This window comes from Microcebus murinus, chromosome 5 (assembly GCF_040939455.1).
Source record: "Microcebus murinus isolate Inina chromosome 5, M.murinus_Inina_mat1.0, whole genome shotgun sequence".
In the NCBI taxonomy this organism is placed as follows: domain Eukaryota; kingdom Metazoa; phylum Chordata; class Mammalia; order Primates; family Cheirogaleidae; genus Microcebus; species Microcebus murinus.
The window spans coordinates 49,513,750-49,539,470 of record NC_134108.1 but is presented as its reverse complement, the minus strand read 5'-3'; the positions used below and the strand labels follow the sequence as shown (position 1 = coordinate 49,539,470).

Below are 25,721 nucleotides of genomic sequence, written 5' to 3'. Positions count from 1 at the left end.
ATGGCCAGGACCTGACAGGGGGAGCCGACCTTGTTGGTGGGGCTGCCCGCACCTTTGGGGTCACCTCTGGGATAGTAGCTGTCACCATGGGGCAGATGAGAAGGGTTGCTTGTCTTCTTTACAGCTCCAGGATGAAATGCATGGGTTGTGCAGATACCCTGCTTAGCCACGCCCATCACTAGGTCTTATTTTTGGGGTAGGGCTTCTATTGCACAAATGCTTAGAAATCCTGCTAGGGCTTATTTTATGGGTAGGTCTTATTTTTGGGGAAACATGATAGTAAGTTACCTAGATTTTTCTTGCTGGGTGACTAGAAAAAAACCAAAGGATGTTGACAGTTTTTCTGCAAAGTGGCTTAAAAAGAATGTACCTCTGAAACTTCCCGGTTTACTACAGTCATGTCCTGTGAACTCATTAGTGGTATGTCGGTCTCACAGTTTCTAAGTGGTGTGTCCGGCATTCCAGTCTATCATGAGCCTCTCTTGGGCGGGTAGGGGCTGGCAACTGATGACCAGTGTGTGTGGTTTATTGTTACAAACAGAAAGCACATTGGGTTCTTGTATGTTTATCAGGAGGTATGTGAAATGTGGCACCCAGGGTTTGTGACAAGAGGGGGTCCCATGTTCAAGTTGGAGGGTCACATCATCAAACCTATGCCAAAGAGCTATCAGTTGCTTCTGGAACAAGAGGACGATACCTTAGAATTGTCAGGGCAATAATATTAATAAATCCCTTAAACACCACTGAATGGCAAGCTAGGAAATAGTGCAATGAGTAGGGAAAGCTTTTATTGATGCTGGAAGACACTTAAACTATAATGGTGATTATGTTTTATAACACAATCTTTACAGATCACTGACAATTTTTTTAAGTTTTTTAATTCTTTCTAATATTTTGCCCCAAACTTTAGTATTTGGAATGTGCTGTGCACAAAGAAAGCTTAAGAATGATTGGTTATGGCCGGGTGTGGTGGCTCACCCCTGTAATCCTACCACTCTGGCAGGCAGATGGTTTGAGCTCAGGAGTTCAAGACGAGCTTGAGCAAGAGCGAGACCTGGTCTCTACTAAAAATAGAAAAAAATTAGCTGGACAACTAAAGATCTATCTGTGTGTGTGTGTGTGTGTGTGTGTGTGTGTGTGTGTGTGTGTGTGTGTGTGTATATAAATAAAATTAATTAGCTGGGCATGGTGGTGTGTGCCTGTAGTCCCAGCTACTCGGGAGGCTGAGGCAGGAGAATTGCTTGAGCCCAGGAGTTCGAGGTTGCGGTAAGCTATGATGACACCACTGCACTCTTGCCTGGGCAACAGAGTGAGATTCTGTTTAAAAAAAAAAAAAAATGATTCATTATATAAATCAGTGCTTTTCACACTGTGGGTTCTGAAGTAATTTTAGTTGGTTGTGACTAGCATTATTAAAAATGAAGTAGCAAAGAAAGAAAATATCAGGACATATTACATGTAGTAAAGGTAAGTATTCTATTATGAAACATTTGTTATTTGTATATAAGTATCTAAGTATATGTATACACAGTTATGATATAAAATGTTTCTTACTTTGGGTCACAGTCAAACAAGTGTGAATCATAAACCTAAATTTTTATTGAGTCAGCCACTACCACTCTTTGCAGTATAAATTAAAATTTAATACCCAAAGTAATATGGCACTTTTAATGTATTTTGCTGTATTTACTTTGAAACTTCGGTTTCAAAGTAGCAGTTTCAAAGAGTAATGATTTTGCTACTCTTATTATCTTGTCTAACCCAATTTAGAATTAATATGGTTCATGTGTAGATTAACTATAGGCTGGGGCTCAAGAAGAGTAACAGAGTCTTGACATTAGATTTTTAAAAAAACAACAGAGACTTTGCTAAAACTACCAAATCCAACCAAAGCCCTAGGCAGAGGAAAGAAATGCAAAGTGCTTGGGCCACCCTGCTCAGCCCTAAGCAGCTTGGGAAAGGAGGGCATAAAACAACAGAATTCATTTTTCAACAAAAGTGTAAAATCATTAAAATCTGGAAAAGGGTAAGCAGGAAGATGACCTAGAAGTCTGAACTTACTGAGTCTGCCAGACTCTTCTAGTCTGAAAGTAGCCAAACGGGAAGGGCTTTAAAGGCAACAAACCGTCAAACACCACCTGCATTCTCCTTCCCTCAGGGCCTGGTTATCTTAAGGGTGGGGACCTCCAGCTTTGCTTACAGGGTCTCCATAGAGCTCCTTGCTGAAGTGTTTGTGTCTGCCTGGCACTTATCTCAGAAATGCATAGTTGTGCACTTGGTTGTGAGGAGGGGAAGGGACAAACTGGGATTCCAGACTCCCTTATCTTATTCTGGATGATGACACTAATACCCATAGTGCCAAAGTATACATTGAGTGTACACAAAAGTTCAGTATAGAAAATCTGATAGAAACAGAGTGATGAAGGATTTTATATAATAGGATTTTAATTGGCCCTACGAAAAGATATTTGCAGATTATGTAAGTAGCAACATTTGTGGTCATTTTAGGACTTAGTGGTTGCCATCTAAGAAGTCTGCCTCAGGCCACAGAACTAGGAAGTGGCAGAGCCCATCTTCTGACTGGCAGGCCAGTGCGCTTTCCTGAGGTCTATCACACGGGGTGTGAGGCCCAATATAAACAGGGAAAAATGTAGTGGCAAGTTGACACAGAAACCTCAGTTGCCATTTATCTTCCTACTTGGGTTGAATGTATTTATGGTATTCACAAAATTCAGGGTGCCCCTGGATTAGGAATCAAATTAAAGTTGTAATTTTGCATTTTATTTTTACAAGTGCTTTTCTGCGTTATCCATGGACGAACGTGGAATTCCAATACTCCTTGAGAGTATCAGAAGTCCCCCAGTTTTCACAGTTATTGGAGAGAATGTGGGGATGGGTGGTTGTCCTTTCAAAGTACTATATATATCCCCGCCGCTTTGAAGCCAGCAAAGTTCTGGTTTTCAGTAGAGTTTAAAGTGTCAAGTTTAACTGAGCTCCTTTCCCAAAAGATTTCCTGACTCCTTTTATATCTGTCAACCATTGAAGTAATTAACTTTTCTAATGTACATGTAAGGAAGTAACCTGTTAATACTTTGCTTATTCTGAGAAATTGTGATCTGACTTTTGGATGCAAACTTACATGTAAAAACAACTAAGGGATTAGTTGAAATAAGAGCTCAATTCAATCTAGGATGTTTTTTGAAAAAATTATTGCCCTTTTACATTATACTTATTTTAAAATAATATATATTTAAAGAACAAAAGAGAGTAAAGAATGTCTCCCAAATCCTATCTTGTAGTATCTTGGTATTAAAGATGACCCAGGGTGAGTTTAATCATGTTGCCAAAAATTAAGCTCTATTGAATAGGGTTCCATTTCCAAATAATTGCTATAATTTAAATTTTCTTGATACAGATGAAGAACTAGCACTGGATGGCAGCTTTGACCAAGACCTAAAAAACTATCACAAATTCCAGTGGGAAACAGAATTCAAACCTGTGGCACAGCAGCTTCTAAAGCGAATTCAGAGACATCACACCTTCCTGGAACCCCTGCCTATTCCTTCTTTCTAACGTGATGCAGATTAACAACAGAAACAGGAAGTCAGGTCTCCTTCATTCTTAAGAAGTGGTAACAAACATGAACTTTTTTTTTTTTTATATTAACAAATATTGAAAGTTTTTCAAGTACTGGTTTTAGTGAGTAGCCTAAGTCTTTTAAGAGGAAGAAGCAATTCTTCTTGTTAGGTATTATGGAAAAATGAATATATTAATACATGTTATATTTTCTGCTATGAGAAATGTAAGATGAGAAGATATACATTTTTTAAGTAAATGGCTTTTTCTTTTATTCTCTATTAAATAGCTTAGTTCTAGTCTTAAAATCTTGATTTAGCAATTTGGGGATTTAAGTGCTGGTCAGTTTATTAAATGAACTATGCAATAAAGACCATTAGATTATAGATATAGAAAGAATGGTGGTCAACATGAATGGAACACATTACTACATAAGCATCTAAACTAATTCTTACTGCATCTAATAATACATTTTCTGATTAGGTACCAGTATTTGGTCCTCATATTAAGAGAAGGAGTAAGCAGAGAAACTTAGAGAAGACTGCTTTAGGCCATCTATTCTTTACTAAATAAGTAAAATAGATGAAAAAGGAACTATTTTATCTTTCTTTTCATTTGAAACAAAATGACTGGACTAGACAGTCCTTCTAATTGTAACTCTCTGTGTCTAGAGAGGTGATATGATGTATATTAGAGTGCAGGCTTAGGTGTATGGCGGGTCTCAGTTTGAATTCTAACTCTCCCCTGCTAGCTGTGTGGGCCTTGAGCAAGTAACTTAATTTCTTGAGCTTCAACTGTAAAATGGGAATAATATCTATTTTATCATAGTATAGTTTTGTTTTTTTCTGGAGCATAGTTTAGAACAAACCATTAAATGTGCAAATTGCCCAGTCCAGTGTATGATGTGTAGTAGGTGCTCAGTAAGTTATAACATTATGATGGCAAGTAGTTTATTAGTTTGTGTTCTTTGTAGAGTAAGTTTGAATAAATGATTACAAAAAAGAAATTGAGATTACTATTGTTATCCTATAATAGCCAAATGAAGGTGATTTGTAAATAAAAGCAAATTTACTGTTATGCTTGGAGAAAAGCTGTTATTAACAAACAGCTCCTCTCTTACCCCTACAAAATATCAAGACTCATGGGATGAGGGCATCCTAGACAGGGTAGGCCCTTGGAGCCTATTAGAATAAATCTACATTTCCAGGAACAAATAGACTTTCTGAGGGTGGTTCTACTCTAGGGTTCATTCCTGGTTTGAGCTCAGCAAAATCCTCTAGGGACATTCACTTTAGTGTAGTCCTAGTCGATAATTTAATATATATGCTAGTAAATTCACTCCAACAGATGAAATCAGTTTAGTTAGAGGGGCTAATCTCTCTAAAACATTTAAGGATATAAGTCTGTATTATATCCATAGCAAGCTATGTATTCTGCTTTCAGTGAAAAAAAATCAAACTCTACCCCCTGCAACAGTCTCCTCAGTATTTAAAACTAATATAATATAGTAACCTATGGTGGGACACCATTATACCTGTTGTCTTCCCCTCCCCCCAGGCTCATGTGCAAGCTGGACCATTTGGAACCATCTACTTATCTTTTTGAAAAAATTGTGGTTAAAAAACACACAAAATTTACCATTTTAATCATCTTTAAGTGTAGAGTTCTTTAGTGTTAAATATATTCACATTGTTCGGCAATAGAGCTCTAGAAATTTTTCATCTTGTAAACTGAAAGTCTGTTTCAGTTTATTAACCAACAAATCCCCACTTTCTCCTCCCTAACCCTTGGCAACCACCATCCTGCTTTCCATTTCTATGAATTTGACTACTTTAGATATCTCATTTAAGTGGAGACATATGGTATTTGTCTTTTTTGTGACTGGCTCATTTCACTTAGTATAATGTCATCAAGTTTCATTTATGTTGTAGCCTGTGACAGGATTTTCTTCCTTTTTAAGGCTTGAATGTATTCCATTGTATGTATATACCACTTTTTTTATTCATTCATCTGTTGATGGACATTTGCATTACTTTTATATCATGGCTATTGTGAATAATGCTGTTATGAATATGGGTGTGCAAATATCTCTTTGAGATCTTGTTTTCAATTCTTTTGTATATATACCCTGAAGTGGAATCTTAGTTTGGGCTGCAGTAACAAACATACCATAGTTTGGGTGGTTTAAACAATAGTTTATTCTTCACAGTTCTGGACCAGGAAGTCTAAGATCAAGGTGTCTGCCAGTTCGGTTCCTGGTGGGCACCCTCTACCTGGTTTGTAGAGGCATGCCTTCTTGAATCCTAGCATGGTAGAGAGAGAGAAAGATCATTTCTCCCATGTCTTTCCTTAAAAGGGCACTAATGCCACTCATGAGGGCCCCACCCTCATGATTTAAATTTAATTACCTCTGAAAGACCAGACAGGGCCTCAACATGTGAATTTTGGGGGGACACAAATATTCAGTCTATAGCAAGTAGAATTGCCAGGTCATATGATAATTTTATTTTTAATTTTTTGAGGAATCTCCATACTATTTTCCCTAGTGATGATACCATTTTATATTTTCACCAACAGTGCACAAGTGTTCCAGTTTCTCCACATCCTTACCAACACTTGTTGCTTTGTTGGTTTTTAAAAAAATAATAGCTATCCTAATAGATGTGAAGTAATATCTCATTAGCATAGGCAACAAAAGAAAAAATAGACATGGAATTACATCAGACTTAAGAACGTCTGTGCATCATAGGACACACTCAACAGAGTGAAAAGACAACTGACAGAATGACAGAAAATTTAGGAAGTATTTGCAAATCATATATCTAATCATATAACCAAGAAAGCATTGCCAAATCCAATGTCATGAAACTTTCCTTCTGTTTTCTTCTAGCAGTTTCATAGTTTTAGGTCTTATATTTACGTCTGTATTTTGAGTTAATTTTTGTATATGATGTAGGGGTCCAATTTCATTCTTTTGCATGTGGATATCTAGTTTTCCCAGCACCATTTGTTGAAGAGACTGTCTTTTTCCTATTGAGTGGTCTTGGCACCTTTGTCAAAGATCGTTTGACCATATATGCAAGTGTTTATTTCTAGGCTGTCTATTCCATTGGTCTATATGTTTATCTTTATGCAAGTACCACACCATTTTGATGACTGTTGCTTTGTAATATGTTTTGAAATATGGAAGTATGATACCTCCAACTTTGTTTTTCTTTTTCAAGATTGTTTTGGCTATTCAGGATCCCTTGAGATGCTAGATGAATTTTAGGATGAAATTCTCTACTTCTGCAAAAAATGTTACTGGGATTTTGAAAGAGATTGCATCGAATCTATACATCACTTTGGGTGAGCTTAACCAATATTAAGTCTTCCAATCCAGAAACAGATATCTTTTCATTTATAATATTTATGTCTTTAATTTCTTACAGTGGTGCTTTATAGTTTTCAGTGTACAAGTCTTTTATCTTAGTCTGTTCAGGTTGCTATAACAAATTATCTTAGACTGGGTAATTTATAGATAACAGAAAAATTTATTGCTCATAGTTCTGGAAGCAGGGAAGTCCAAGATCAAGGATATGGTGTCTAGTGAGGACGCTTGTCCTCACCCTCTAGGGTGAGGCACCCTCTAGTTGTGTCTTCATGTGTAAAAGGAGACAACAAGCTTCTCAGGGCCTCTTTTATAAGGGCACTAATCCCATTCATGAGGGTGGAGTTCTCTTGACCTAATCACACCCAAAGGCCCTACATATTAATACTACCATGTGGGGGGTTAGGTTTCAACATGTGAGTTGAGGAAAATACAAACATTCAGATTGTACCATATCTACTTGGTTACATTTATTCCTATTTTTTTTTTATGCTATTGCAAATGGAATTGTTATTTTTCTTTTTGGATTGTTCATTGTTAATGTATGGAGATGCAACTGATTTTTGTGTGTTGATTTTGTATTGTGCAACTTTACTGAATTTTTTAGTTCCAACAGTTATTTTGTGAAATCTTTAGAGTTTTCTACATATAACATCCTGTCATCTACACAGATAATTTTACATCTTTCTTTCCAATTTGGATGCTTTTTATTTTTTTTCTTTGCCTAATAACTCTGGCTAAAAGTTCTAGTAGTAGGCTTAATAGAAGTGGTACGAGGAAGCATCCTTGTCTTGTTCCTGATCTTAGAGAAAAAGCTTTCAGTCTTTCACCATTGAAAATGATTTAAGTTGTGGGCTTTTCATAGCCTTTATTATGTCGAGGTAGTTTCTTTCTACTCCTAGTTTGTTGAGTGTTTTTATTATGAAAGGGCATTGGATTTTGTCAAATGCTCTTTCTCCATCAGTTGTGATGATCATGTTATTTTTTCCCCTTCATCTGTTAATATGGTGTATTACATAGATTTTTCATATGTTGAACTATCCTTGCATTCCAGGAATAAATCCCAATTGGTCATAGTGTATAATCCTTTTATTGTGCTGTTGAATTCTGTTTGCTAGTATTTTGTTTATGGTTTTTGCATCACTATTCATCAAGAATATTAGTCTATAATTTTATTTTCTGGTACCTTTTACTGGCTATGATATTAGGATAATACTGGCTTTATACAAAGAGTGTGGAAGTGTTCACTTAAATTTTTCAGAAGAGCTTGAGGAACATCATTGTTAATTATTTAAATGTTTGGTAGAATTCTCCAGTAAAGCCATCTGGTCCTGGGTTTTTCTTTGCTGAGAGCTTCTTGATTAATTGATTCCATATCCTTACTAGTTGTAGGTCTGTTCAGATTTTCTGTTTCATCATGATTCAATCTTGGTACATTGTGTGATTCTAGGTTATCCAATTTGTTGGTGTACAATCATTCATATTATTATTTTTTTCTGTGACATCAGTTGTAATGCTTCCCCTTTCATTTCTGATTTTAGTTATTTAAATCTTTTTTTCCCTTAAGTTAATCTAGCTACAAGTTTGTCGATCTTTTCAAAAAACCAATTCTTGGTTTATTTTCCTGTTGTCTGGGTTTTTAAAAAATATTTTGTTTATCTATGCTCTAATCTTTATTGTTTCTTTCCTTATGCTAGCTTTGGGCTTATTAGTTTGTCATTTCTCTTATTCCTTGAGGTATGAGGTTAGGTTGTTGATTTGAGGTCGGTCTGTCTTTTTTTTTTTTTTTTTTTTTTGAGACAGAGTCTCGCTTTGTTGCCCAGGCTAGAGTGAGTGCCGTGGCGTCAGCCTAGCTCACAGCAACCTCAAACTCCTGGGCTCGAGTGATCCTTCTGCCTCAGCCTCCCGGGTAGCTGGGACTACAGGCATGTGCCACCATGCCCGGCTAATTTTTTTATATATATATCAGTTGGCCAATTAATTTCTTTCTATTTATAGTAGAGACGGGGTCTCGCTCTTGCTCAGGCTGGTTTTGAACTCCTGACCTTGAGCAATCCGCCCGCCTCGGCCTCCCAAGAGCTAGGATTACAGGCGTGAGCCACAGCGCCCGGCCCGGTCTGTCTTTTTTAATGTAAGATTTTATAGGTATAAACTTTCCTGATAGCACTGCTTTCACTGTATCCAGTAAGTTTTGGTATGCTCTATTTAAATTTTCTTTTGTCTGGAGATATTTTCTAATTTCCCTTGTAATTTCTTTCATTATTAGTTGTTTAAAAGTGTGTTGTTTAATTTCTACATATTTGTGCATTTTCCTGTTTTTCCATCTGCTATTGATTTCTAGTTCCATTCTACTGTAATCAGAGAACATACTTTGTATGATTTCAGCCTTTTAAAATTTTAAGACTTGTTTTGTAGCCTAACATGTATTCAATCCTGGAGAATATTCCATGTACACTTGAGAATATGTGTTTTGCTGTTGTTGGGTGGTATTCTGTACATGTCTGGTAGGTCCAACTGGTCTATAGTGCTGTCCAAGTCTTCTATTTCCTTACTGATCCTCTGGTATTTTATCTATTATTGAAAGTACAGTATTGAAGTCTTTTATTATTATTATTTGTGTTGTTATTTCTCCAATTTTGTCAATGTTTGCTTCATATATTTAGGAGCTCTGATATTTGATGTATATATAATTGTTATATCTTCCTGGTGAATTGACCTTTTTATCATTATATAATGACAAAAAGTCCTTCTTTGGTTCTTGAAACAGTTTTTGACTTAAAGTTTATTTTGTCTGATAGTAGTATAGCCACCCTGCTCTCTTTTGGTTATCATGTGCATGGAATTTTAGCCTATGGGTGTCCTCAGATCTGAATAGTTTCTTATAGATAGCATGCAGTTGGCTCATATTTATTTTAAAACCATTCAGCTAATCTGTGTCTTTTGATTAGGGAGTTCAGTCTACTTACATTTAACATAATTATTGAGAGGGAAGGACTTACTATTGCCATTTTGTTAATTGTTTTGTAGTTTTTTTGTCCTTCACTTTCTTTCTTACTGCCTTCCTTTGTGTTTCATTGATTTTTTTTTTATTGATTTTTAGGCAAATGCTTTGATTCCATTTCATTTCAGTTCTAGAGATATTTTCTTTGTGGGTTACCATGGGGATTATATAAAACATCTTAGTTACAGCAATTTATTTTAAGCTGGTAACAACTTTAATCACATAAAAACCTCCTTACAGCTCTCCCTGCCACACTTCACAAATTACATCTTTATATATTATGTATCCATTAATATGATTTATAGTTATTTTATGCTTTTATCTTTTAAATTCTATATAAAAATTAAAAATGGATGTATATGCCAAAATTATAATATAGGTTTCTATATTTGCCCACATGTTTATCTTTACTGGAGAACTTTATATTTTCATATGTCCTTGCATTGCTCTACAATGTCCTTTTGTTTCAATCTGAAGGACTCTTTTTAGTGTTTCTTATAGGTCAGGTATAGTGGTAAATAAACTCCAATATTTATCTGGGAAAATCCTAGGTATTCCTTCATTTCTGAAGAACAGTTTTGCCAGAAATTGTTCTCTTGGTTGACAGTTTCTTTCAGCACTTTATATTATCCCAGTGCTTTCTTCTGCCAAGAAATCTGATAATCTTATAGTGACTTCCTTGTAAGTGATGAGCTGCTTTTTTCTTTCTGCTTTTAGGATTCCCTATTTTCAACTTCCAGTAGTTTGATTATACTGTGTCTCAGTGTGGGTCTTTATGGCTTTATCCGACTTATAGGATAGGGCTTCTTGAATTGGTATATCCATTTCTTTCTTCAAATTTGGGAAGTGTTTGGTCATTATATCTTTAAGGGAACTCTTGGCCCCTTACTGTCTGTCTCTCTTCTCCTTCTAGGATGTCTTATAATATGTATATTGGTCTGCTTGATGATGTTCCCCAGGTCCCTTAGGCCCTCTTCACTTTTCTTCTTTTTGTTCCTGACTTGATGATATCAAAGGTAACATGTTTCCAAGTTCACTGATTTCTTTCTTTTGTCTGATGAAGTCTGCTGTTGAATCCCTTTAGTGAATTTTTTCAATTCAGTTATTGCATTTTTCAGTTCCAGTCTGTTTAGTTTTTTTAAAGAAAAGTTTCTGCATCTGTGTTGACATTCTCATCTTGTTCATGCATTGTTTTCCTGATTTCATTTAGTTGTCTCTCTGTTCTCCTTTAGCCCATTGGACATCTTTAAGACAGTTGATTTAAATTCCTTGTCAGATAATTTCAGAGATCTGCATTTAGAGTTAGCCATCTGGAGATTTATTTTGTTTCTTTGATTGAACTGTGTTTCCCTGTTTCTTTGTATGCCTTATGATCTTTTGCTGAAATTTGGGCATTTTGAAAAACAGCCTCCTCTGCCATGTTTACAGACTGGCTTGGTATGGGGAAATACAATCATCCTGGCTAGGGGTTCTGAAACCCCTCACACTTTTCTGGGGATGTGTCTTCTCTGAGCTTGTGTGTATGATTTTAGTGTATATGGCTACTTTTAACTGTCATAATTTCCCTGCCTCATCTCAGGAGCTGTTTCTTTTTTTCCTTTCTTTCTTTCGTGGCTGGTCAAGTGAAGCAGTGGGAATGGAAAAGGAACAAAGGAATCTGTAACTGGTTGTGATCAATTAGTTGTAAACACCACTGCACTTGGACCAACCAGGAGCTATTTATTTCTAAGTATGCCTCTCTGTAACCTCTTGCTGCCTCCAGCACCTGCCTGCCAAATTGCACACTTGCTGCTACTCTAATGTGAACTCTCTGAACTCTCTCCTCTGTTTTCAGTGGCCTCCAGCCAGCATCCAAATCATCCCACCACTCTCATCAGTGCTCTGAGTCAAGCAAGACAGAAACTAGTCCCCCAGGTAGCCCCCAGAGAAGCCAGAACATGGCAAAGAAGTTAGGCTTTTTTATTCCTTTTTTCCTGAAGAAGCCAGACATTGGGAGGTTTCCTCATGATCATGCTAAGTTGTGCCAGGGATCATACTATGTTGTGATCATACTATGTTGTGCCTAGCACCTAGCTAGGGCGAGGGGCTAGGATAAGCAAAATGCCACAAACTTTCCTACCTTTTTTGGTGTAGCCTCTTCCTGGCTTTACATGTACCTAAGTACTGCAGTTTCCCAGCTGGTTTCTAAGAGTCCTCACAAAGGTATTTTGTTCCACATATTGTTAACTTGGTGTGTCTCTGGCAGAATGAGTCCACCATCTTGCTGACATTACTCCGTATTTACTTGCCTTTTGCTATCCCTTGATAATTCACATATACATGCTAACATGTTAGCTAAATATGCTAACAAACTTTCAGAGTATCTTGATAAAAAAATGCTTATCCAACAAGTTTTATTTATGTACTTATCTACTAGTGGTTTGTTTTAAAACTAATTTGGAAGAGGTAAACTTCTAGAAAAATAAAAAACTCTTGGCTTTTAATTTACAATATCGACACCTTTTTATGAAGTTAAACCTAATTGTGGTGAATACAGGAGTATTTGGAATTTAATCTCATTCTGATAGTATGATACTTAAGTTTGGCCTAATACAAAAAAACTTCTCCAGTTTTCATAAAAAAAAACCCTCAGATTTAAAAAATTAAATCCTTGGAACCTCATCTAGAAATCTCTCCATGATTATTTTAGAAAAAATTTTCCTTTGGGTGATAGAAGGTTTTGATACCCCTTAGAGTAATATACCTTTCCCAATTATTTTGGAAACTATTCATTTCACAGATTATAGTAACATTAGAAATCCTATGTATTTAGTTTTGAGAAAACATTCTGAGTACCAGGAAGCACCTGTTAAATGGGAGGCATTGAAACATCAACTTTGTATCACATGTACTTTTATTACTTTAGGTATGAACATACTTTTTTGCTCATTAAAATTTAATCTTCGACTTCTGATTTCTAAGTGGTTATAGCTCTAATGGACTAAGATGGTTGTCTTGTTTTGTGATTACACTATTGCTGATTAGAACCTCTAGGAATTTGGATTTTCAAGAGGGGGGTTATAAAGAACAAAGAGCAGAAGCAGAAAGAGTAAAATTTTAACTATATCCAATGCAGACTTACTTGTTGTGTTTACCTGTATTATTATGGTAACAACCCAGCAGATAGAAGAGGAAAAAGGCATGATGCAAATTTAATAGGTAGGACCATGTATATATTTCTGAAATGGACTTATACATATCTTTAACCACTTAAGTGTCAACTGTAGTCGATAGCCACAGATGAACGCGCACAGCCAAGCATCAACTTTAGCGTTAATAACAAAACTTCTACAGTACTCCGAATAGAGGCAATACAACCCTTGTACTACATCAGAAAATCTCATGCGTTTTAGAGAAAGACATTTTCTAGCACCTTACAGTAGTGATAAAACAAAAAGGAAAAATCCATTAAGAAGATGTATTGTATGCTCAAAAAATAAAAGGCGTGTGTACTAGATACTATTATAAACAATGTAATTTTGGCCTATGTGTAGCCCCATGCTTTGAAATTTATCATACCAAAGAATAAAATTTATCGTAATATTCAAAAACTTGCCTTATTTCTTTGATATGAATGAAATAAAACTATAATTTTGAATTGACTTTTCTAATTTTTTATCAAAATAAAATTGTGAACATTTAAAAATAACGTAATAAAAACATATATGTATATGTTACCTATTCTGATTTACATTACAAGTAAAGCTGCCTGTAGAGTGAAACAAGCTTTCAGTGCTTTAAAGCTTTCTTCATCACACAAGAGCAAAATGGATTCATCATCAATGCACAGCACAAACATCATGGGGACTGTGAGTGCCGGCTGTAGGCAAGGTTTCGCAGCTGGTGAGTGCGGTCCCGAAGTGGTTAAATACATAAAGATAAGTCTCTTTCTAGCTAAGGTGATGGTCTTGTCTTCTCACAAGGGCATATATCCTTGAGGGCAGGTTACCATTTCTATTCAAAATTGTCCCTCTCCAACCCCCCACTTCCACCCCACCCTATACATTTGTAGGCAGCAGACTGAGCTGAATAAATGTTTCGATGAGTAATGAGTTATTATAACAGCTTTAATTAAATTTAGAACTATTTCTAGTTGTTAAAGTATCATTTTTTGTTCTGTAGTCTCTCCTTAATGACTACTACTTAATCCTTGTTTCTAATAATTCTTAAAATTCTATCTGAACTCTAAAGCATCTCAGTTGAAAAGGGACTAGACATGGGATTATACCAGCTATTTCTAGATAAGATCTATACTTCTTTGTATCCTTTAAAATTGCTTCAAGGGTTTTGCTATTTAGCAGGCTCATCTAAATATAGCATTATTTAAGTGTGAATCTACTTGGCTTATGAAAGGTGACAGAAACTCAGAATTGATACTAATTGTGAAGTCATGACTTTTAGAGAGACTGAGTCAGCAAATAAAATTGGAGAAAAATTGGTTCTTTATTGAAAAATATCAATAATACTGACAGACTTCAAAAGCAACTCACACTTCCAGAATACAAAGTACTTAATACATTTTTTCAAACTTGTTTGCATTTCAAGGTTAGCATTTTTGTAAATCAAATTTGATAACCTGACTAAAAATATTTTCCAGCTTTATTATTTAAGGAGCCACACAACCTTTAAAGTGGGGGCCACAAGGCAGGCAGGAGCAGAGGGACAGAATGCACCTGGGACTGCACAGCAGTCTACAGCAACATTTCCCACAACTTTGGTGCTGGAAACAAAAAGACAGCTGCCCTCCAGTGTCAGAGAATCTTGTGAAACAGCATATCAAAAGACAGCCAGCTTTTTAAATAATTTATACACTTTCATTTAAGATTGCTTTCTGAAGAAAATCTTTAAGAATGTCACTGAAATTTAATATCATCCAATAACTCTGAATTTAAAAAAACAACTATAATAAAAGAACTATTTCCATCAAAATGGTCTTTGCTGAGCTGTGATTCTTTTTTAGATGCAAAAAAAAATTCAACACATATGCATGTTTAATTTGAAACCACACAAATTATGTAGGCTCAGATAGTAGCAATGTTCACTTTTATTACTAATAGCTTAACTGAAACAGCCATCTATTCATTCCACCAGCAGGAATAGCAGCACCAAGATCTTCTAAAATTCTTTATGTATAAAGCTTAAGTCATTATCCAACTCTCATTCTTTGCATGCTCCAATTCTTGTTATCTTATTTAACATAAAAGCAACAGGACTTGGAGAGTTACTATTTGCTGTATTAAAACAGTTACACAGCATCTTGTACTGTCAAAAAGCAAAATACTGTGAATGGCAGCCCTTCTTCACAGTTCTAAACTTGAAGCTGCCAAGCATTCACTGCTTGTGCCAGAGTAACATAGCAGAAACTAAATGAATTATGGCACAATGGATTTCTGAATTCTTTTATCTACCATTGGTCCTGGGGCTTAGTACCTTCCCCTTGTAGACTATATCCGCTGATCATTCCAGAATCATCTTTAATGGAGGAAAGGCATCAGGTCATATAGCGGGTAATGGCTCTCAGAGCATAAAGGAGTTCTGCTTGCATCCTAGCTTCTATAAGAAGCAGATTAACATGAACCTGAATATAAAATAAAACATCATAAGGGTAGGGTTATAAGCATTCACAATCAGTTTTTCAAGTGCATCTAAAACACATAGATAACATTTTCTGTGTACCATTGAATAACTTAGAAGTCTTGGATTTGTAGAAGAGAATATCAATTTCTTTTCAGATGTTTTGAGCTTTCATTTATATTTGATCACCTCTCTTCTTAGAGGTTTGTTATATTTCAGAAATCCAGATACCGCTTTATCAGAATGCTAAACTTCCCCTGCCAAATCATTATTCAGTAATTTCTATAAAGATGTTTCAAAGACACCAGACATTTCTACCCATACCCAATTAAAAAAAAGCTTTTACAAAACAGTCTTTTTTCTCCTATGTGGTGACAGCCATGCCACACTTCGGAAGACAGGCCAATGCACCTGTCCTCCCTCTCTTTATTCTTTTACTCTATCACCATAATGAGGTTCCCATCCAAGGGGTACCTGAGACAGCTGTCCTGGAATGTTGTTCTTTGGGTTGCTGGGGTGATGGAAAGGGTTTCAGAACCATTAGAGTAGGTGAAGGAGACGAAGAATCCTGCTAAGTTACAAAATAAACAACCCACAATAGGCACATACCTTCTCAGAGTGCTTGAACTGCCTCCAGAAGCTATCATACATTCTTTTGGTAACCTTTTCAGGAGTGCAAACAACAGTTTTGATATAAACTTTAAAGCTACGATCCAATAGCTGGTTAATTTCACCATAGTCATAATCATCATATCTGTTAAAAGACATAGTGAGAATTATATTGTCAGTGTAATAATCTGTTTTCTTCTTACAAAAGTATATACATCAATAGAAAATGCTGTATTCTTTTTCCTTCTTTGTGTAGGCAGCTGTCTCCCCAAATGATACAGCTTTACAACTGGGGGTAGATAAGTGAATAATGGGATAAGAAACAGCATACTTAGGGAGAATAACAAAATTTTCTAGTGCCCAAGCAAATCATTCCTGAAAACTGACAGTATTAACCCTGTAGCACTGGGCACCAAGTAATAGTGTATATTTACAATCATGAATAAGCAACCATGCTGTGAGGAAAAAAATTCTGAAAAAAGAATTTGAGTACTGCTGAAATTAACAAATTAATCAATTATATTTGTTACTGGTACTATTACATGATATATAAATTGTAATTTACTTGTATAAATAAAAATAATTAGAATTATTTTACTCATGTTTTTAGGAGTTTCCAGGGGCAGATAAGAAAAAAGGTAGGGTGTGTGGAGGGAGAAGGATGGTCTAGACAGTGTGAGGCCATGTATATGCTTAGGAGAGCCTGTCCAGCTTTAAGCCAAGAGTTGCCTGCACCAGTGTCTGCTCCACTGGGTAATGGATTCCAGAGGACACAGGCACTGAGGTCTATTGGATTTTCAGTGGAAAAAGGAGAAAGTTCTTGCAAAGCTGACCCTACAACCATTCAGGAGGCTAAAGTCAATAGTCTGGCCACTGATTAGTGGGAAATTAGCTTAGAGTACATTAGATATGATTTGTAGGTTTTGACCAGAGTCACTGATAAAATGAATAGCAAGAGAAAGTCTGATTTACAGCTAAAATAATCAGAAAGCATTGCAACACGAAGTTCGTGTGCACATGTGAGAAGGTGGTATATAATGGTTGCATTTTCTATAAACATAATAACTTAGCTGAATATCTAACTGTAAAGACATGAAAGTTTTGAATTTTGATTAAGTATTATGGGACTAGGTACTCTTCAAGAAGGAGCTTGAGAACAGCCAGAGGGGCAATGTAAGGGTACTGGGTTCCTAGTAGATTGAAACATTAGTGTATCAGGAGATAAAAGATGATACAAAGAGAAAATATCAAAGATATTTGGTGACAGACTTTGCCTCTTTTCATCTAAGACCAGCTTGCTTGACCTCCCTTCCCTGGAGGCAGCTGTCATTTAACTGTTGTCAAAGTCCCTAATTCTCCCTCCTGCCTCGCTAGGAGAGAAGATAAAACTAAGTTACAATAAAGCAGTTCTTTGAAGCACAAAAATAAGTTATTGGGGAGGGGATGGCTGTGAGTATACATGTGTCTGTGTGCATGTGCACTCCAAGAATTGAATAATTTAACCCAGAGGAAAGCATCTCTTTATAAACATAGGAAAAAAGACTAACCTTATTCCAAACATGCAGTGAATATAGTTCCAAATAGCTCGTCTAAGCATTGAGGTATCGACATCTTTGTGCATTGCCATTGTATTATAAGTAAGATTATAAGCAATATGAAACTTTTCATCAATCAACTGTCCCACATCTGGATAAAGGCGATTTACCAAAGAATAACCATGGTCTTCCCAGCAATAGTCCTAAATACAGGGAATAAAACAAATGTGAAAATTAAAATGTGACCAAATACAGTTCTATGTCTATAGCTCTGCAGTATGGTGAGATCTTTGGCAGTTGGAACTCAATGCCTGTCATCCCTTGTTTTCACCTTCACTTGTACTCCAGTCTTATGTTTTCGATTTCCATACTGCAACCTGTAAAAGGTTATGTTTTGTAATTCAGGAAGTTTAAAAGGGAGTTTCCTTCCCTTATACATAGACCACTGATTTTCAGCATTATCTCCTTTTACTGTCTCTCTACTCAGGCTCCAGAGGTGACCCATCTCAGGGAGTCCTCTCTCCTTTTCCTTTGCTGTAGCCATTCAAATGGTCTTCAAATTTTGTGAATTTTTAATTCAACACATCTATCATTCATTCTTTCTCTTCCTACCCCCCTTCTGACTTTTAGCTTTCTTAATTAGTTTTCCTACATTAAATCTGCCTGGCCTCTTTTCTTTCCACCTCAAACAAAACTTAATAAGCCCCTACACTTCTATGTTGCTCCCATATTTGTTTTCGTAAAACACCTCTTTGATATTACATCATCATTCTGGTTAAAGCCTATAAATCCTGTTTAAGCCGTTTTGGCAATTAAGGCACACCTGATCAATTTTAACACATTAACTGCCATGTGAGTTATATTTAACTCACACTATTTTTGAGCCTGGGGCCTTGTGAAGCATATGTAACTCACATGTCTTCACTTTGGAAGCCGAGAGAACTATTTTTCAAGTTGCATGTAACTCACGCACAGAAACAATAAAAAACAAATTTTTCATCAAATTAGAAAGCATCGTTGTTTTTTTATTTTTCCAAAGTTTTTATTCTATTTTCATAATAAAACACTGTGGCCCCAAGGGAAAAAAATTTTTTTTCTAGTGTGGCAATCAATGTGTTAAACTAATTTACCACTAATCAGAATTTGGAATCCTTTGCTTGAAACTTTCAGCAGCTTAGCCAGTTTCTATATGATCCATCCCTTCCCTCCCTCTGTCCCTCAGTCAAAGCTCAATTATTGCCTACAGTCTCCTATGCTTACAATACCCATCTTTTTGACCATCCAAATCCTTATCTCCCTTCCCCAAACTTCCAGCCTACATGATCTCTTCAATTTCTAATCTATTTCACAACACAGTTTAACTATGAAATACAAATATTCTATAACTCTTCTTTGTGCCTAAACTTTGTCCCTTTAAACTATATCTTAGTTTTATGAGCAGAGAAACATAATCATTTTTTGGTTCCCAAATATTTGTATAATTCTGGCAAAACAGTTGTTATTTTTTACACTGGACTCTAAAAATGGGAAAGTTGGGAGTATCAACGGCATCTGAATTAAATAGCACTTAGCACTCAAATCTAGGTGACTCTTTAAGTCAGACTGAGATATTTCTAATTAATTGCATGCATACAAATTGCAATTTTACCTGGACACGAAATGTTGGAACATGCATTCCATGTCTAGAGAAATCTTTATAGCCATAACTAGTATCCTCAAAGTGACGAGATACATCTCTTGCTGGTGTAACTTCTTCATCATCTGAAATAATAAAAAGACCATTGAAATCTTTTAAAAAACAGGCTAGTTAAAATGGATTTTAGCCATAATAAGAAAATAGGGTAACCCCCCTCTTTCTTTAACACTGAGTAACCAGTGTCAATCAGAATAAAGTTTCAAAACTATATAAAGAAGTAGCCTACTTACCAGAATGTACTAAAAGGAGATTATCTGTTATAAAACACTCAGTTGAATTATTTATACCTTTCATTCTTTTTTTTTTTTTTTTTTGAGACAGAGTCTCGCTTGTTGCCCAGGCTAGAGTGAGTGCCGTGGTGTCAGCCTAGCTCACAGCAACCTCAAACTCCTGGGCTCAAGCAATCCTGCTGCCTCAGCCTCCCGAGTAGCTGGGACTACAGGCATGGGCCACCATGCCCGGCTAATTTTATATATATATTAGTTGGCCAATTAATTTCTTTCTATTTATAGTAGAGATGGGGTCTCGCTCTTGCTCAGGCTGGTTTCGAACTCCTGACCTCGAGCAATCCACCCGCCTCAGCCTCCCAGAGTGCTAGGATTATAGGCGTGAGCCACCGCGCCCGGCTCCTTTCATTCTTTTATAGACCTTCAATCCCTCTGTGTTCCCGTTCTGATTTATAGATAACAGGTTCTACTTAAAAGTATGTATTCACACTTCTGGATAACCTTTAAGGTGATAGCAGCTATTAAAATCAGCTATGCTCTAAAATTTGGCGTTTAGACTTTTTTGATGAATACTAATGGCATACAATATAGAATAGGAAAGAAGGAAGCCCCGTGAGTCAACATTTTTACAAAGCTTCCCGCACTGCCCCTAAGACTGGGGATCATCATCATGTTTAAGAGTTGATGAGATTATAATTTCAAGTAAATACAGTATTCCACGACAACTCCAGATCTTTAGGCATAGATAGAAACAAAAATTTTTCCTGGGAGAAAAACAAGCTGACATCCAACCTACAATTAAATAAATTTGATTTTTTCTTTGCTATATTAATGCATTGCCACACTAGAAAAAAAAATTTTTTTCCTTGGGGCCATGGTGTTTTATTATGAAAACAGAATAAAAATTTTGAATAGAAGTCAATAAATTTCATTTTTCATTAAAAGGATTATTTTGTTTTCATTTAATCCATGTTTTTAGAATTTGTCAATATTAATTGTAACAATAAGAACATCAAGTAAGATTTTTCATGAATGAACTCTGCAGGGTTTTGCTTTACGAGGCCCCAGGCTCAAAGCTAGTGTGAATTAAATACAACTCATATGGCAGTTAATGTGTTAAGAAACTTGGTGCTTTTAACACTTACACTCTCTTTCGCCCACTTTAGAAAAGTGTCTCTAAATGTAGTTTGACAATAATAAACTTTTTCTCCTTTAAATCACCTGTTTTATATATTAACTCCTATAGACTGAATATAGATAAAAGTTAAGCATAAATGATTTAGGTTGTTGGTAACTTAATAAATACTCCTTTTCACAAATCATAGAATTTTAAAGCTGGAAGCAATTTCAAGGCTTTATGAACTCTATTTCCTCATACTAAAGAGGGAGAAAATAAGGGGGGCACTCATATATTAAGTGATTTACTCAAGTTCATGAAGCTTATTAGCAGTAATTTTAGTACCAGAATCTAATTGAATGTCTTCCCTCTTAGTCTAGAACTATTTTCATTTATAACCTTTTATTACTTGCCTGCTTTAAAAATTATTTGTAAGTAGCCATACCTATGCAATAGTCTCTCTAAAGGGAAAGGCATATTTGGATTGTGGTTTTAAAACTTATTTAAATTCTCTAAGTAAAAAGTTAGGTTTGCAATAGAAATTATATTGACTATGTAATGTTTACTCTTACCTGAAGAGAAGACGAACATACTCTCTCTTTTTTCTATTTCAAAACGTGAAGCCATTTCTTCCTGACTCGCTTCCTCTTCATCTCGACATTCCTGTAACTGTCTCATCTTTTCCATGAGGGCTTCAACCTCAAAGAAGGAATCACTTACCTGAAGAGAAAATCCAATATTACATAATGGCAGACAAAGAATATTTATGAATTTTCTTTTATTAAGTCTGTCTTATAAGAATTTGTATCTTAACAGAATAAAGGAAAAATAGATTCTTAAAATTTTAATGTATATGAATGAATTAAAACTGAATTATTAATATTTTGGCCTATTAGGTATACAGATATGCAGATTTCAAAATATAGGAGAAAAATGATTTTAAGAACACATTCTAATCTTTTCACCTTATAAAACTGGAAATAATGGTATTACAATTTATGCTGTTTTAAAAATTAAAATTTAACACTACTTGTCAATTTAAAACAAAACTGAATATTTAAAAGTTAACTTCTGCTTGTGCAATCTGTTAAATAAGATACACAAAGGATAAGTAAGTGGTTTTGCATCAACTGTGTATATCGGGCATATTGTCAACATATGTCTATCATCTTTAGTAATCGCCTTTATTTATACAGTTTACCAATTAAAAATGAAACATGTCCTCACACGGCTGGAATTGGCCACCTGACCTCTGCAAATGGGTCTGGCAGCTATCACTTGGCTGGGATGATTACAGCAGTGTGTCACATCTATCACAGTGACAGGTCTGACAAACAAGGACTGGCCAAGTGGTCTTGAAATAGTCAAACCATTTATACTTCTATACCCTGCTGCATCTTTTACTATGAAAGCTAGATCAAATCTATGGAATTTATATCCTATAAAATGGATATATTAACTATATTAAGAAATCTTAAAATCTCAAATCTGAACATTCAAACACAAAATAAATGTTAACCCCCTTATAAATTTCATTTCTTTTGCCAGGAATGTTCTTAGGACCTATCTTCCATTCTTTCCCTGGCTTCACCCGTTGCTCTTTCAGGTATTAGCTTACATGCTTCTCCTAATCATCTATCCCCTTACCCTACAAGCCCCAATTATTCTCACACAGCACCCTGCTCTTTCCTTCAGAGTACCAATCACAATTTATAACTATTATTTGCATGATATTAATTTAATGCCTGCTTCCTCCCCAGACTAAACCTTCATTAAGGGTAGGGGACCTATCTGTTTAGTTTACTAGTATATATCTAGAACCTAGCATAGTACCTGGTCCATAGTACATATTCAAGAAATATTTGTTCCAGAATGACTGTCAGGATAATTCTATATTAAGAGACAATCTATATTACTTGTGCTTTATATTTTCATATGATCCAAACAGTTACACTGAAAAATTCTATGCTGAGCCCATTCTCTAATAATTGCATGATGGAAAGTGTTTCTCAGATGATATTTAAGATTCTTCTGGTGTATACATTTCCATAATTATTCCTGACACAAGGTCAGTAATCAAACAAAAAAAAGGCTGAAAAGGATTGGGTTGCTTAATAGAATGACTCAAGGTTTAACACATTAATGCCATGTGAGTTGTATTTAACTCATGTTATTTTTGACCCCGGGACCTCGTGAAGCATATGTAGCTCATATATCTCTTCACCTTGGGAGCCACGAGGACTATTTTTTAAGTTGCATATAACTCATGCACAAAAAACAATAAAAATTAACAAATTTTCATTAAATTAGGATTGCTTTGTTTTCAAAGTTTTTATTCTATTTTCATAATAAAACACCATGGTCCCAAGGAAACAACTTTTTTTTCTAGTGTGGCAGTCAATGTGTTAAAAAAAAAAAGGTCTCTGTCAATTCACATTATCACTCATTATATTATTTATTTACACATTTTCCTCTAAGAGTCCAAATTTTAAGTATTTTTCAGAAAGATAATCCTTGATAAATTATATTGAAATAAGAAGGACACAAAACATTTTTTTTTCTCATTGACTAATCTGCTAAAGCTGTTAGGGGTTAAAAAAAATTAAGGCACTTTTTATTATTAAATGTTAATTCTGTATAAGAAGATTCTTTTTTGTTTGCTTTTTATCATTTGTATCTGAAGAACCAAGTCAGATACAGCTTGTTTTTCAGGTACATATCTGATACCAGCTCACTGTCAAGTGCTACCTGTGTGGATTATAAACCTTCTAAAAGTGTCCAATTTACCTGGGAATAGGGAGCTTCTTTACTACAGAAATTAAAAATTCTATTCTTTCACTATTATCTCTTAATAATAGGGTAACTAGAAACAATAAAGTACTTCTTCTTTAGCCTTGTACTAAATTATTGGAAGAGAGGTCAAGAATCCAACTCCCAGCATCCTAGTAACTAACTGATATATATACTCTCTTGGTCCTTTTATAACCTCCAAGCTTTGATAAATAATCAGTGGCCATATGTAGGCCTATAGCATGAATCCAGGTAGCTCAAAGGAGGGTGAGACTGATGGTCTTTGGCACTGTCATCACACTGCTGGGATAACCTTGGGAAAATGATTTTCTTTCATGTGCTAACTTCACTAATGTAAATGCTACCTCTTATTCCACACCTGATAAATGCTAAGCATTATAGTAGCCATTTTACCTCTTTAGAGACATTTCATTTAAACTTCATAATAACTCTGTGTTTTACCTTTACTTAGACATGAAAGAACTGAAACTCAGATTCAATAACTTGCTCAAAGTTAAATATGTAAGTTAAAGGCAATTCAACCTGTCCAAATCTGTTTCAAGGGAATAATACAACTCAGAAAATGTATACAAAGTATTCAGATGGCTGTGATGCTTTCTGTGATTTCTCTTTGAAGCATAAAATAAACCCTTGTTCTTTCACTACGGCAAAAGAATGCAGAGGGGATTTTAACTAGAAATTAAAATTTAGTTATAGAAAATTCAACTTGTTATGATCTGTTTCAAAGGAATAGAGGTGAAAGCATTTTAACAAATTTATATTCATTTGCTATCACTTTCTATATTAGTGCAAAGCTAAACATGAAAAAGAATTTTAAAGGGAAAAACTTCCAGATCAAAGTTGATTATGTCTTCTAAAAGATGGAAAATTGAGAACTCAGCCTCTTTCTTTTGTGCAAAAAGGCATAAAAGGATGTGCTCAGTACTAGGAAAACACCAACACCAGGCCACACTATTTTCAGCCTCCCCTCATCTCACTGTAGTAGCCATTCAATAGTAGCTGGCCCTGATAGGTACATGCTGTTGGTTCCTAATCCTAAAATTATTCAAGTGTAAACTCCAGGAGGGTCTTATAATTTTGCATGTTCTTTAGTACTTGGACTAGTGATGGGCATTTGGAGGCAGTCAATAAATGCTTAATGAATGAACAGGTATAAAGGCCTAATATCTCTATGGATTTAACAGGGTGGTTTTTCTAAGAAGCCAAAGAAGAAATAATATAATAGCAATTACTGTAATTAGTCTTATGACAATCCCATAACAAATAATAGATACTTACAGAAACATTTCCTGCTGAGTTGACCTGCATCTCATCCACACTGTGATTGCCATTTGTAATGTCACAGATGCAGTAGTTACTAACAGAAGGAGGTCTGAACGTGTGGCCACCATCACAATGAATTTCTGGACTGATTCCACAGCCAAATGTGAACGAGGCAAGAGAATGATAGTGTGTGAGTAAAACTACTGCATGTACCAATTCCGCAAGGGACCAGCTGTGCTCTTCAGCTTTTAAAAGTCCCTTAGGAGAAAAAAACAAAAACATATTTTTGTACTGGGGTATGGTAAAAGTATATAGATCACTTTAGTATTTGAAAACAGGATTAGTCACCATACAAAGCCTAGTGTAAAATGTGAAATACGTAGAACCCAGAATTTGCTAATTTTGATAACTATGTATTCACAAATAGAGCCTAACATAATCTGTTAATGATATATTCATTAGTATTTTGATTTTCTGAAATATTGATTTAAAAATGTAATAGAATATATTTTTCTTAAAAGCAGTTGCTGTATTTCAGATGTATTAGAAATGAATTACTGTATTGTTAGTTCAAAGTCTCAAACCAAATGTAGTAAATGTGTTTAAAGTAGAAACTACTGTGTGAAACATCTGTATTTTGTTATCAGGCTTCTTCCTCAAAGGATTTTTAAGATAGTGGCTAGAACAACTTGACTGTAAATATTCCCAGTCAAATTATACTTTAAAAAAAATTATGTATAACTTTAAGAGACAAGAGTTTCACTCTGTCACCCAGGCTACAGTACAACTCATGACCTTGAACTCTTGGGTTCAAGCAATCCTCCTGAGAGTAACTAGGACTACAGGCATGTGTCACCGCACCTCGCTAATTTTTTTATTTTTGTAGAGATGGGGTCTTGCTAT

General features: G+C 35.4%; 2 protein-coding genes across 5 annotated transcripts in view; one reads left to right on the top strand and one right to left on the bottom strand.

The window, feature by feature from the left end:
* Positions 1 to 9,058, top strand: part of ARMC2 (armadillo repeat containing 2) — a 112,696-nt gene extending 103,638 nt beyond the window's left edge. Inside the window, exon 19 of the mRNA XM_012753232.3 lies at positions 3,416 to 9,058. Within this exon, the coding sequence (XP_012608686.1) occupies positions 3,416 to 3,573 (158 nt within the window). The 3' untranslated portion in view covers positions 3,574 to 9,058. The remainder of the gene's footprint in view (positions 1 to 3,415) is intronic.
* Positions 9,059 to 14,410: 5,352 nt separating this feature from the next.
* Positions 14,411 to 25,721, bottom strand: part of SESN1 (sestrin 1) — a 99,991-nt gene continuing 88,680 nt past the window's right edge. For all 4 annotated transcript variants that reach the window (XM_012753086.3, XM_012753090.3, XM_012753088.2 and 1 more), the window contains exons 5-10: positions 24,834 to 25,076; positions 21,317 to 21,464; positions 19,353 to 19,465; positions 17,717 to 17,907; positions 16,170 to 16,314; positions 14,411 to 15,564 (exon numbers count right to left, since the gene is read on the bottom strand). In XM_012753086.3, the coding sequence (XP_012608540.1) occupies positions 15,478 to 15,564; positions 16,170 to 16,314; positions 17,717 to 17,907; positions 19,353 to 19,465; positions 21,317 to 21,464; positions 24,834 to 25,076 (927 nt within the window). In that variant the 3' untranslated portion in view covers positions 14,411 to 15,477. The remainder of the gene's footprint in view (positions 15,565 to 16,169; positions 16,315 to 17,716; positions 17,908 to 19,352; positions 19,466 to 21,316; positions 21,465 to 24,833; positions 25,077 to 25,721) is intronic.